Raw genomic sequence first — 14,770 nt, 5'->3', positions numbered from 1 at the left:
GATTTGCATATTCTGGAAACTAAAATACCTAGATTACTATATTCACACCCAATAGAAAGTTCTAGATATCTGTGACTTTAAGAAGGAGTCTTTAAATCACACCAAAATTACCTGGAGAGTTATTATGTATAAACAAAGATTCCCAGGCCCTCACCTCAGACTTTCTGAGCCCTGCTCCTCCCAAGTAGGGCCATAACTCAATTCTTTTCTTTTGTCTCCTAAATTTCACTAGAGTAGGAGCTGGCCCCGTGGCTTAGTGGCTAAGTGCGTGCGCTCCGCTACTGACGGCCCAGGTTCGGATCCCGGGCGTGCACCGACGCACTTGTCCGGTGTGCTGAGGCCACATTCCACATACAGCAACTAGAAGAATGTGCAACTATGACATACAACTATCTACTGAGGCTTTGGGGAGAAAAAGGGAAAAAAAAAGGAAGATTGGCAATAGATGTTAGCTCAGGGCCAGTCTTCCTCAGCAAAAAAAGAGGAAGATTGGCAATAGATGTTAGCTCAGGGCCAGTCTTCCTCAGCAAAAAAAGAGGAGGATTGGCATGGATGTTAGCTCAGGGCTGATCTTCCTCACAAAAAACAAAAAAAATTCACTAGAGTATTTACTTCTTTTAATTCAATACGATTTATACTTATTAGTAAGGAGACACTGTCTCCACTTTCAGTTTTAGCTTTCAAGTCTAAAATCGTAAGTTGACGGACATCCCAAAGTCCTTTCTGCCCTCGCTAAAGTTTTAGCGAAACATCATGAAACTTTGAAGGGATCCTCCATTTTGCTAGAACACATGATAAACTCAAGAAATCACCATAAATATATCCTTTAGGCCATTGCTGCTTATATTCTAATGAGCATATGTATCACTTCGGGATCTTTTTAAAATGCAGATGCTGATTTAGTAGGTCTGGGGTTGGGCCCAAGAATCTGCATTCTTAAAAAGCCGACACCTAGGCTCCTTGTCTGGAACCACAACTTGAGGAACAAGGCTTTAGACTCTAAAATGTAGAGAGATGAAGCCACACCAAGCTATTGGCAGAGTTGGTGTACCTAAAGTGGGTTTGTTCCTGATTTCAAGGTGCCAGAGAGGGTTTGGGGACACAGAGCCCTAAAGGGAAGTAGCCCCCAGACTCACAAATTCACCACCATTTTCTCTGTGGTAGAAGTTTCCATAAACCCCGCTTGAATGTCATTTTCCAGGGAAGTCAACTGCCTTTTGAAGTATCCAGCTTACCCCGCAAACAGGGCTGAACCACTCTCCTGCAGGGTACTCTGAACTCTGCCATGTGTGGAAAAGACAAAGAAGCAGAGGGGACTCTGCCCTGGGGCCTAAAAGCGATAGGGAATTCCCCCATGTGCTTTGTAGTCTATCCCATCCCAAAGCCTAAAACTGTCTTTTTTTCTTTCTTTCCCCAAAGCACCAGAATAGGAGTTTTCCTCTGTGGACCTGAAGCCCTGGCTGAAACCCTCAGTAAACAGAGCATCTCCCACTCCGAGGCTGGCCCTCGGGGAGTGCATTTCATTTTCAATAAGGAAAACTTCTAATTGGTCTCTTCCGTGAGAAAATAAATGTGGGCTATGCTGCCAAATGCCCAAATAATGCTAGTTGATAATATAAGTTCCCTCCCTTTAAAAAAAAAAAAAGGAGGAAAAGAAACTATAATATGATGGTTTTCCCTGAAAGAAATGTCAAAGATTGTTTGATAGTGATAATTTGCATTTGTATGGGGCTTTATGGTTTTCAGAGCACTTTTACAAACATTATTTCATTTTTTCCTTATGCCAGAGACGCCAAAGAAAGATAGGGCAAGGATCCTTGGATCCAGTTCTTAGGATAAAATGAATGGGGGCTCAAAATGGTGAAGTAACTTACCTAAGATTATGAAGCTGAGACAGGATCTAGGCCATCTGACTCCAGGTTTGGTACTCTTTCCACGATACCAGGCTGCCTGGAAATAGGTTTGTATACTCCCCCAAAGAAGAAGCAAACCAGGGAGTAGCTATTCATTTTCCATTTTGTGTCATCTTTGTTATCATTGTCAGGTCGGAGGAAATTCTCCAAATAGGAGACAATGTATTCTGAGAGTGATTCAACATTTAATCATGACAGGATTGACTTCTGAGCATATTCTAGTTTACCAATGCAGCAGCCTAACTGGGTCAGGAATTCTTCTTACAAAAGAATATTAGGCTGACTAAAGTTAATGTGTTACCCAGCATTTACAATCGTGGTTGGCAGAGAGTGGCTACCCAATGAAAGTTTGTTGAATGAATGAATGAAGAGACATTTAGAACCAGACAGTGCCAGGGTAGAATTAATTTAAGGCCTTAAACAGAATTATCTAAGGAAAAACTTGTTTTACTCTTATAGACCAAAGGAAGCTGATTCTTCCGAGGGTAGAGAACAGGCTACAGATAGTAACCAATAGGATGTCCCGGAGGTTCCCTCACATTCTTATTTGAAGCATGGAGGAAAGGGAGATGGAGGCAGAGAACTGACCTCCTACCATAACTCTGGCTGGCTTCTCTAGTCCTGCTCCCTGTGCTATGATAGAAATGCAAACTGATTTGCTGCCTGAAAGGCTCTCCTCCGGCCAGCACTTGTGAATTTGAAATTAAGAATTGTGACAAATATGTATCTGATTTGACTATCTGCTTTAATTGGCATCCGCCCCTTGTTTTACTTAAATACACACAAAATGGATCTTATTTGTGTGACTAACAGTTTATTTTTTATATCATTATCATTAACATCATGAAATCTACATCCTAGAAACAAAAATCCCCAGCTTACTGTGTAGGCATTGAATTCACACCCAATAGAATATTCTGGATATCTGTGAGTTTAAGAGAGGGTCTCTAAATCACTGTTAGTGTGACCAGAAACAGTTTTTTTTTTTTTTTTCTTAGAACTGCTCTTATTTCCGGGAACTGAAAACAGCTTTGTTGTGGCCACCCTCTGGAACCACAGATATTTAGAACTATTTAAATTTGGTAATGAGGAAGAAAGAGAAGAAAGCAGGGGGAAGGGCAGAAGACTGGGTTAGGATGAAACTGAAGGGAAGGGGGAAAGAGAAAAGAAGAAGAGTGAGAGAAAGCAAAATGGCAAAAGGGAAGGGTAGAGGAAGGGAGTGTCACATTGGTCAATTTCTACCCTAGATTTCTTAAAGTTTTGTATGTATTGAATATAATTGAAGGAGGCATACACATATTCATTTTATTTTGATTATATGTGGTATTGAACCTGAAATTCTGATCACAAATTTTGATGCCGAGTAGGCATATTCAGGGGACTGAACTAGTACGAACTAGTAAGAGCCCTTGTTGCTTTGGGCTCCCAGGATGCCCATGACATTGACAAGTCAGGGTTGCTGCAGGAATGTCACCCACCCAACATGTCCCAGGAAGGTTTCCACTTAGAGAAACTTAGGTACAGCCTGTTCACACTACACCTTGTGTCAGTTCATTCATTCAACAAATTTTTATTGTGCTAATACCATGACTCACACTCTGTGTTCATAGTATCAATTCTCAATGGCAAGGTGTGAGCAAGAGGGGGAACCTCAGTCGTAAGGAGTCTGAGAATCTTGGCCCTCTCTAACCTATGTGGCCTAAGTAAAACCAACTCCATTTGTTGCTCTGAAAATGTTTGTCTGGGGTTTTCTACGTTTGACACCAACATAGTCACCAAAATAGAGAGATCTGTCCTGTATTATCCTGGTTATGCGATGAAAAATGAGTGTAAAAGGGCTTGTCATTATGAGAGCTTCCTGCTTCATCCTTCTCCCAAGCCGCCAGCCGCCAGCCGCCAGCGCAGCTGCTTTAGCATTTAGCATTTAGCGTTTAGTAACAGGTACTGAGAGAACGATTAAGCATTGTTTTTAATCTCAAGGCTATGAAAGTTTTTTTTAGTTCTCCGGCTTTTGCAATATTGCATTAATGAAATCTGAATACTTGTAGGTGTTGTATGTGAATAGTTTTGGGGGGCCCTGGGAGATAATTCCTGGGAAGAACTATTAAAATTGTGCTCAACTATTAAAATTAATGAGCTCTCTCGGTGTCTGTGTTATTGATCTCTGTATTAAAGAGTGAATTAAAATAAATAAATAAAGCGTGGATTCAGATAGTGAAGATTTTCTCTGCCCTAGTGGAGTTGAGTTTCTCTGTTTTTGCATAATACATGCCAAACACTGCACAATTGATGGATTGGGAAGGGAAAACTGAGTACTGAGTTGTGTGCTAATGTCCTGGTGATCCTCACAGCACTGGTATAAGGGACAATGGAGTATCACCTCACATCATTGACAGAATTTCAAAGGCAAAGAAGTCCCAGTATAAGACTTCTTTTTTTCATTTCCGCTCATGTTTTAGGCTCTAACTTTGCAATTAGATGTCATCAAATCAGATTGTGACTGTATATATATGCTCATGGTTCTGTGTTGGCCGTTGTCCTAAATGAGTCAACCAATTACGATCCCCACTGTCTAGAAAATGGATAAGAGGTATGGTCATATATTCCTGTGGGAGTCAACAAGTGCTGCCAAGGGGGCAAAGGACATTACCTGAAACAGATGTCAACAATAGAAATAGCTAACATTTAGTAAATACCTTCTACTATGCCAAACATCTTCCGTACACTTCAGCTAATCCCTCAGGACACTGCAAGGTAGCCATTTTATCCCAATTTTGATGATTAAAAAACTGAAGCTAAGAAAGGACAAATGATAGGCGCAAACTCTCTCTCAATACTGGGTGACTGTATCAACATTAAGTCCACATCTTTCTGACAAAAAAAGTCCATGTTCTTTATACTACACTAGCAGATTAGACAAAGTATAAGTAACCAAAGATATTTTCAAATCTCTTGTGCTAGGTGCAGATTAGGCACTAAGAATAGCTGGCTAACAGTGTTGGTATAAACCTCTGGTTTATGCCACCTAAGTATCTTAGTATCTTAGTTTAGAAACACTGGTTAACTCGATTCATGCTAATTTTTATGTTTATTTATTTTTAATGTTTTTTTATTGAGCTATAATTGACAAATAAAATTGTAAGATATTTAAAGCATACAACATGATGATTCACCAAATAATGTTTTTCCATAGAACAACAGCTTTCACCTATATAGCTACAATGCAATGAACCAATCCAAGAAATTTAACACTGATACAAAACTATCATTTACTATATAGTCTGTGTATAGGTGACATTGTATCCTCAGTGTGTTGCATTAGGAATTAGGTATTGTCAGTTTGTCCTGTTATTGGTAGTATTAAGTTCGATCACCAGATTTCTCTGTTATAAATATAAGGGTAACATTTTACTTTTGTAACTAGTAACCAATATTTGGGGACTACTTTGTGACTATATAAATATCATTTTCTCTGATAGCATTTCACCTAGTTGTTTTAGCATGCATTGCTGAAATTTCACTGAATTGATTTCTATAATGATGGTTATAAAATATCTGGATTCTTAAACCTCAATAATCTGCCAATTTCTCTTCTTTTTTCCCCAGATTTATTGAGATATAATTGACATATAACACTGTGTACATTTAAGAGGTACAATGTGTTGATTCGATACATTTATATATCGCAAAATAATTACCACCATAGCATTAGCTAACACCTCTATCCCATCCGTAATTACCATTGCTTTTTTGTGGTGAGAACATTTAAGATTTACTTTCTTAGCAACATTTAAGTATATAATACAGTATTATTAGCTATAATCACCATGCTGTACATTAGATTCCCAAAATGTGTTCACTTTATAACTGCAAGTTTATACCCTTTGACCAATATCTCATTTCCCCCACCTCCCAGCCCCTGGTAACCACTACTCTCCTCTCTGTTTCTCTGAGTTTTTATATTCCACATGTAAGTGAGATCACATGGTATTTGTCTCTCTCTGTCTGACTTATTTCACTTAGCATAATGCCCTCAGGTTCCTCCAAGTTGTCACAAACAGCAGAATTTCCTTCTTTCTCATGGCTGAACAATACCACATCTTCATTATCAGTTCATCCATTGATGGACACCTAGGTTGTTTCCACATCTAGGCTATTGTGGATAATGCTGAAATGAACATGAAGTGCAGATATCTCTACAAGATTCTAATTTCAATTCCTTTGGATATATACCCAGAAGTGGGATTGCTGGATCACATGGCAGTTCTATTTTTAATTTCTTGAGGAACCTCCATACTGTTTTCCATAATGGCTGCACCAACTTACATTCCCACCAACAGTGCATAAGAGTTCCCTTTTCTCCATAACCTCACCAACACTTGTTATCTCTTGTCTTTTTGATGACAGTGTTGGAGAGGAAGAAATTTTTCTCTACCCTTCTAGGTTCTTCTGGCTAGTCTAAGAATTAAATTGACATGAGATGGAATAACAAGAGAAAATCAAACAAGTTTAATAACATGTATACATGGGAGAAACCCGGGAAAACTGAGTAACTTGCCAAAATGGCTGAAGCCACCACCTTAAATATCATCTGCAGCTAAAGACAAAAGAGGATGTGGGGGTAGTGGTTTGGGACTTCAAAGGGGAGAAAGCAATTCACATGGATATAGAAAAGCAAATGTTTGGTAAACAAATGTTTGCCATGCCTTGCAGAGACAATGGGACATGGAGAGAGCTTTGATCGAATGGGCCTTGCTGGGTTGCTCCCTGTCTATCACACCTAGTTCATATTATACTATAGTTCTCTGTGGTGATAGCTCCTTCCTGGAACAGGCCTTCTATCTTAAATGCTTTTAGGCAGTTAGGAGGAAGGCCAAAGTTTCTTCCTCAGTCTTTTCTTCTTAAAATAATCAAGCCAGGGCCGGCCCGGTGGAGTAGTGGTTAAGTTTGTGCACTCTGTTTTGGCACCCCGGGGTTCACGGGTTTGGATCCCAGGTGCAGACCTACGCACTGCTCATCAGGCCATGCTGTGGTGATGTCCCACATACAAAACATAGAGGAAGATTGGCGCAGATGTTAGCTTGGGGACAGTCTTCCTCAAGCAAGGAGAGGAGGATTGGTGGCAGATGTTGGCTCAGGGCCAATCTTTCTCACCCCCCCCCCCGCCCAAAAAAAAAGAAGAAAAAAAAGTAATCAAGCCAAAGAGACACATTTTAGGGTGGCAAATTCTGCTCCCCTAAGATTGCCGTTCTAACAGCTATGAGGTGGTATCTCATTGTGGTTTTGGTTTGCATTTCCCTAATGATGAGTGATGTTGAGTATCTTTTCAGGTAGCTGTTGGCCACTTGTATGTCTTCTTTCTAAAACTGTCTGTTCAGTTCTTCTGCCCATTTTTTAATTGGATTGTTTGTTTTTTTGCTATTGTGTTGTATGAGTTCTTTATATATTTTGGATATTAACCCCTTATCCAATGTATGATTTGCAAATATTCTCTCCTATTCAGTAGGCTGCCTTTTCATTTTATTAATTGTTTCTTTTGCTGTGCAGAAGCTTGTAGTTTGATGTAGTCCCACTTACTGAGTTTTGCTTTTGTTGCTTGTAGTTTTGGTGTCATATCCAGAAAATCACTGCAAAGACCAATGTCAAGGAGCTTTTTCCCTATGTTTTCTTCTAGGAGTTTTATGGGTTTGGGTCTTATGTTTAAGTCTATAATCCATTCAAGTTCATTTTTCTGAGTGGTGTAAGATAGGAGTCCAATTTCAGTTTTATGCATGTAGTTATCCAGTTTTCCCAGCACCATTTATTGAAAAGATTATCCTTTCCCCCATTGAGTATTCTTGGCTCTCTTGTCAAATATTAGTTGACCGTATATACAGGGGTTTATCTCTGGGCTCTCAATTCTGTTCCATTGGTCTATGTGTCTGTTTTTATGCCAATACAATACTATTTTGATTACTATGGCTTTGTAGTATAGTTTGAAATCAGAAAGTGTGATGCCTCTGGCTTTGTTCTCCTTCCTCAAGATTTTTTTGGCTATTCCGGGTCTTTTGTGGCTGCATACAAATTTTAGGATTGATTTCTGTGAAAAATGCCATTGGAATGTTGATAGGGATTGCATTGAATCTATAGATGGCTTTGGGTAAAATGGACATTTTAACAATACTAATTATTCTGATCCATGAACATGAGATAACTTTCCATTTGTTTTTGTCTTCTTCAATTTCTTTCATCAAAGTCTTGTAGTTTTCAGTGTATAGATCTTTCACGTCCTTGGTAAATTTATTCCTAAGTATTTTATTGTTTTTGATGTTATTGTGAATGGGATTGTTTTATTTCTTTTTCAGATGTTTTGTTGTTAGTATATGGAAACAAAACTGTTTTCTAGATGTTGATTTTGTATCCTGCAACTTTACTGAGTTCATTGATTAGTTCTAGCAGTTTTTTGGTGGAGTCTTGAGGATTCTTTCTATATAAGATCATATCATCTACAGACAAATACAATTTTACTTCTTCCTTTACTATTTGCATGCATTCTTTCTTTTTCTGGCCTGATTGCTCTGGCTAGGACTTCCATTACTTTGTTGAATAGAAGTGATGAGAGTGGGCATACTTGTCTTGTTCCTGATCTTAGAGGAAAAGCTTTCAACCTTTCACCATTGAATATGATGTTACCTGTGGGCTTATCATATGTGGCCTTTATTGTGTTGAGGTATGTTCCTTCTATACCTAGTTTGTTGAGCATTTTATCATAAAAAGATATAGTAGTTTGTCAAATGCTTGTTCTACATCTATTGAGATGATGATATTATTTTTATCTTTCTTTCTATTAATGTGGTGTATCTCATTTATTGATTTGTGTATGTTGAACTATCCTTGCATCCCAGGGATACATTCTACTTGATCATAGTGTATCATCCTTTTAATGTGCTGTTGAATTTGGTTTGCTAGTATTTTGTTGAGAATTTTTGCATCTATCTTCATCAAAGATATTAGCCTGTAATTTTCTTTTAATGTAGTAACCTTATCTGGCTTTCCTATCAGGAAAATGCTGACCTCATGAAATGAGTTTGGGAGTGTTCCCTCCTCTTCAATTTTTTGGAAGAGTTTGAGAAGGATTGGCATTAATTCTCCTTTAAGGGTTTGGTCAAATTCACCAGTGAAACCATCTGGTCCTGGAGTTTTCTGTGTTGGGAGGTTTTTGATTACTGATCCAATCTCCTTACTCTTTATTGGTCTCTTCAGATTTTCTATTTATTCATGATTCAGTCTTGGCAGGTTGTGTGTTTCTAGGAATTTATCTATTTCTTCTAGGTTATCCAATTTGTTGGCATATAATCATTCATAGTAGTCTCTCATGATCCTTTGTATTTCTGTGGTATCAGTTGTAATGTTTCCTCTTTAATTTCTGATTTTATTTATTGAGTCTTCTCTCTTTTTCTGAGTTAGTCTAGCTAAAGGTTTGTAAAGATAAATTTTGTTTATCTTTACAAAAAACCCAGCTCTTAGTTTCAATGATCTTTTCTATTGTTTTTCTGGTCTCTATTTCATTCATTTCTGTTCTGATCTTTGATATTTACTTTCTTCTGCTAACTTTGGGCTTAGTTTGTTCTCTTTTTCTACTTCTTTGGGGTGTAAAGTGAGGTTGTTTATTTGAGTTGTTTCTTAATATAGGCATTTATTGCTATAAACTTCTCTTTTAGAATTGCTTTTGCAGCATCCCATAGGTTTTTATATGTTGTGCTTCCATTTTCATTTGTTTCAAGATATTTCTTTATTTCCCTTTCAATTTCTTCTTTGATCCATTGGTTGTTTGGGAGCGTGTTGTTTAGTCTCCACATATTTGTTAATTTTCCAGTTTCCTCTTGTTATTGATTTCTAGCTTCATACCATTGTGGTCAGAAAAGATACTTATGATTTCAATCTTCTTAAATTTTCTAAGACTCGTTTTATGACCTATCATTTGGTCTATCATGGGGAATGTTCCATGTGTGCTTGAGAAGAATGTATATTCTGCTGCTGTTTGATGGAATGTTCTGTTATTCTGACATACAGAATATGTCTGTTATTTCCATTTGATCTCAAGTATGGTTCAAGTCCAGCATTTCTTTATTGATTTTCTGTCTAGATGATCTATCCATTGTTGAGAGTGATGTATCGAAGTCCTCTATTATTGGATTGTTGTCTATTTCTCCCCTCAGGTCTGTTAGTATTTGCTTAATATATTTAGGAACTCCAATGTTGGGTGCATATATATTTATGATTGTTATATCTTCTAGACTAATTGATCACCTTATCATTATATAATAACCACCTTTGTCTCTTGTTACTGTTTTGGTTTAAAGTCTATTTTTTGTCTGATATAAGTATAGCTACCCATGCTCCCTTTTGGTTTCCACTTGCATGGAATATCTCTTGCCATCCCTTCACTTTGAGCTTATTTGTGTCCTTAAAGCTGAAGTGAGTCTCTTGTAGGCAGCATATAGTTGAGTCTTGTTTTTTTTTTTTCTAATCTATCCAGCCATTCTATGCTTTTTGACTGGAGAATTCAATCTATTAACATTTAGAGTAATTATTGATAGGTAAAGACTTAGTAATGCCATATTTTAAATTGTTTTCTGGTCATTTTATAGTTCCATTGTCTTTTCTTTCTTTCTTGCTGCCTTTCTTTGTAAACTGATGATTTTTCTGTAGCAGTATGCTTTGATTCCATTCTCTTGATCTTTTGTGTATGTATTGCACATTTTGGTTTGTGGTTCTCATGAGGCTTACATAAAACATATTATATATTTAAATCTATCTTATAACAATTTGATTTGCTCACATGCAAAAACTCCATCCTTTTACTCCCCCCTTTTATGTTTTTGATGTCACCATTTACATCATTTTATATTGTGTAACTATTAACAAATTGTTGAAGCTATAGCTATTTTTAATAGTTTTTGTCCTTTAACCTTTATTCTAGAGTTAATCAGTTAACAGTATTAGGGTATTCTGAATCTGACTATATACTTACCTTTACCAGTGTGTTGTAAATTTTCACATGTTCATGTTACTAATTAGCATCCTTTTGTTTCAGCTTGAAGAACTCTTTTCAGCATTTCTTGTAAGGCAGGTTTAGTAGGAATGAATTCCCTCAGCTTTTGTTTATTAGGGAAAGTCTTTATTTTGCCTTCAATTCTGAAGGGCAACTTTGCTGGGTAAAGTATTCTTGGCTGGCAGTTTCTTTCTTTCAGCACTTTGAATGTATCATCTCATTCTCTCCTGGCCTGCAAAGTCTCTGCTGAGAAATCCCCTGATAGCCTTATGGGAGTTCTCTTGTATGAGAGATTTTTTTTTCTCTTGCTGCTTTTAAAATTCTCTCTCTTTATACAGTTTTGTTATTATGTCTCTTAGAGAAGATTGTTTTGGATTGAAATTTTGAGGTGACCTATTAACTTCATAAACTTAGATGTCCAAATCTCACCCCAGATTTGGAAAGTTCTTAGCCGTTATTTCTTTAAATAAGCTTCCAACCCCTTTCTCTGTTTCTTCTGCTTCTGGGATTCCAATGATGTGCCCATTATTTCTTTTTATGGTGTCCTATAATTCCTCTAGGGTTTTGTTCATTCTTTTTTCTTTTTGCTCCTTGATTGGATGATTTCAACTGATCTCTTTTCTAGCTCACTGATTCTCTCTTCTGCTTGCTCGGGTCTGATGTTGAAGCTCTCTATTGAATTCTTCAGTTCAGTCATTGTATTCTTCAGCTCCAAAATTTATGATTGGTTCTTTTTTTAGTTTTTCTATCTCTTTGGTGAACTTCTCATTTTGTTCTTGTATTGTTTTCCTGATATCATTAAATTGTTTATCTGTGTTCTCTTGAAGCTCTCTGAGCATCTGTAGAACAATTATTTTGAATTACTTATTGGGCAATTCCTGGATCTTCATTTCTTTGGGGTTAGTTATAAGAGTTTTACTATATTCCTTTGGTGGAGACATGTTTCCCTGATTCTTTGTGATTCTATGTGGCTTGCATAGGTGTCTGCACATTTGAAGAAGCAGCCACATCTCCTAGACTTTATGGACTGAGTTTGGTAAGAGAAGCCTTTCAGCTGCAGGTGGGGGCACACTGGATCATGTTGTGACCCTGGGTCTAGCGGTGCAGGGTGCTAAGTGTGGGGCTATGTGGCAGCACCGGGTCTGGGGAAGTGTAATATCTCTTCATCTCAGGCCACTGGGATTCACAGCATCAAAAACTGTGTGGTCCTTGGTGAGCACTGTGAGGGATCTGCAGTAGCTACAAGGGCTGTTGGGGTCCTAAGCGGCACCTCTGGTTCCAGTAGCTAGGGATCAGAGTAGGCAGTGATGGTGGCCAGAGCTGATGGTGTACACACATTTGGCTGTGGGTGCCAGCTGCAGGTGGCTATGTAGTGGCTGGGGCCAGTTGCAGACACACTCATAGTGATGGGGGCCAGGGCAGGTAGCAAGGGCTGGGGCCAACTATGGGCTCACTATCAGCTGCAGAGGGCCTGACTGTTGATGTGCTCTCCTGTGTCTGCACATTCTCCCCCTGGGCATGCACACTGCAGTGGAGGCTGGTGACTAGTTTGGGCTGGGGGCATGCAGGTATAAAGCTGGAGGGGCTAGCTAGAGGTGGGCATAGTGGTGCAGGCCAGGGACAGAAGGCAGGGCCTGATCTATGCACACAAGCAGTTGCAGGGGCCATGGGTGTGCATTCACCCAGGGCTGCACACTCTTCTCCTGTGCTTGTGGGCTGCTTGAGGTCAATGACTGGCATCAGGCCAATGGCATGCAGGTGCATAGTTGGAGGGGCTAGACTCCAGAGCAGACACAGCAGTGGAGGTCAGCTGGAAGGAGGGGGCCTAGGCTGGTGTCTTGAGCTTGCACAGCTGCAGAAGCCTGAGCTGGCTGTGATCATGGCTCCCGGGCTCTGGTGGGGGTGGGGAGGGGCTCAGGTGTCTGGTGTCTTACATTTGCCCAGCCACAGAGATCTGAATGACCTCAGGTGCGATCTGGGCTCAGGCAAGGGTTCTGGGGCAAGGGAGTGGAGAGAGACTTAGGGGGCTGGTGTCAGCAAACAGAATACCTGTGGAACAAAAGCAGGAGAATCTACAGGGGGTCTGCAGCAGCTGTGCTGGCCATTGGCTTCATAGTGGTGAAATCTGCTGTTTTCCTGTAGATCAGATCTCCGTGATCCACGATTGCACCCGCTGTGTGTCTGCTAATAATAGCCTCAGCTTTTCTTCCTTGTTCTTAGCCAGCTCAATACAGCTCAACTTTGCAGGTCTGGGTGGGGTGAAACTGAAGTGGGACCTTCGCACTGTGTCCCAGGAGGTTGGGGAAGCTGCTCACTCACCCAGCTCTTCCTTTTCTGGTAAGGGGAACTCTTTCTAGCTGGGAAGTTCCTTCTTGGTGCTGAACAATGCCTGCTTGGGAGATAGGATGATGAAGGCAAAATGAATTTGTTTTCCTTCTTTTGGTGTGATTATTCTGTTTTTTGTTTGTTTGTTTTTTGTTCCACATTGTTGCTAAAACTTCCTGAGTGGACTGTAGAGGTATCCCAGAGCTGTTTTTGTCCATGGATAGTATCCAATCATTGATTCTTGTGAAGGGATGGGGAAGCTGGGTTCTCCTGCGCCACTATTTATTCCATGTGCCCTAATTTTTACTTTTAAATTAAGATAAGATAGGACCTATAAAGAAATAGAATTACTTTGCTTGGAGAAAGGAAGGGTCTAGGGTGACTCAGTAATATTTATTAAATCTGCTTTTTTATATTTATTTTATTTATAAACTGTTTCTATCTGGCAGAGAACGGCCAGTTATTGTCCATATCGTGTGTGCGTGCGTGCACCGTGAAATAAAATTGTATGAGGAAGAAGCTAAGTTATAAAAGGACAGAATTTCCCAACTGTAAGTGTGTTGGGTAAAAAAACAAATTGCTGACAGAGGCTTGCAAATCTGACCCCTAGAGGTTTCTAAAAGGTCGGCAAAAGATCGACCAGGTGGCCTGACACGCTTTTAAAACTGCAGTCTTTATTATCTTGTGGTGGTTGGGGAAGGCGTAGTCACAGCAATTGGCTATTCCAGTTAACAATAATTATTACTAACAAATTAGCAATTTTCAAGGAATTGGGATACTGTAAAGTATAAGAAGAAACTAAATCCTGATATACTGTTTTGTGGACAAAAGGAAGTACTAAGAAAGATTGTACATGAATAGTGGCCACTGTGAGTTTATTTTCTTGAACTTACTCTGAGAACTAATGACCTAGAGACTGTTCCTGTCTGACTTTTAGAGACAGCCTGAAGTATTATATTCTAAAATTTCATCCTTCAGAGAAGGCCACACCAAATACACTAATCCTGATTTATATAAAATATTAGGTTCAAACTATCTTCATAAATTTTAGAATTACATTAGAATATTGAGTAATCACCAAGTTTACCATTACATTAGATCAGTTGCTAATGATTGCTTCCTCTTTTCAGTCATGCGATTCCCTGTTAAGTAACAATAAAATCACTAACCCGCCCACTCGCATGGAAAAAGCTAAACATCACTCACTTCAGATGGGGGGAAATTTAGGGCATAAGGACTGAGTCTCTGTTGTCCTTCCAAAGAGATTTCAGAGCAAATTTCAGAACTCCTTGCATTGGTTCATAAGGAAAAAAAAAATCATTCTATTTAAACATCTCCTAGGGACAGTTAACGCACCCGTGTTGGCTGAAAACCACCAGGGCACACTATTGACATGGTAGTTATTCCACATTTTGCTACTGAAGGTCAGCAGAGCTATCTGATCATTCTGTTTTCCAGTTGGGGGCTCTACATCACCCACAGCTAAAACATTAAACTC

At 39.1% G+C, this 14,770-nt stretch overlaps 1 protein-coding gene across 1 annotated transcript in view; it reads left to right on the top strand.

The window, feature by feature from the left end:
* CYBB (cytochrome b-245 beta chain) overlaps positions 1-4,132 on the top strand; it is a 32,499-nt gene extending 28,367 nt beyond the window's left edge. The window contains exon 13 of the mRNA XM_004435049.3: positions 1,420-4,132. Coding sequence (XP_004435106.1) covers positions 1,420-1,546 — 127 coding nt within the window. The 3' untranslated portion in view covers positions 1,547-4,132. The remainder of the gene's footprint in view (positions 1-1,419) is intronic.
* Positions 4,133-14,770: the final 10,638 nt, after the last annotated feature.

Source organism: Ceratotherium simum, chromosome X, assembly GCF_057802395.1.
Source record: "Ceratotherium simum simum isolate JZ-2026a chromosome X, ASM5780239v1, whole genome shotgun sequence".
NCBI lineage: Eukaryota > Metazoa > Chordata > Mammalia > Perissodactyla > Rhinocerotidae > Ceratotherium > Ceratotherium simum.
This window is presented reverse-complemented; position numbering and strand designations above follow the sequence as displayed.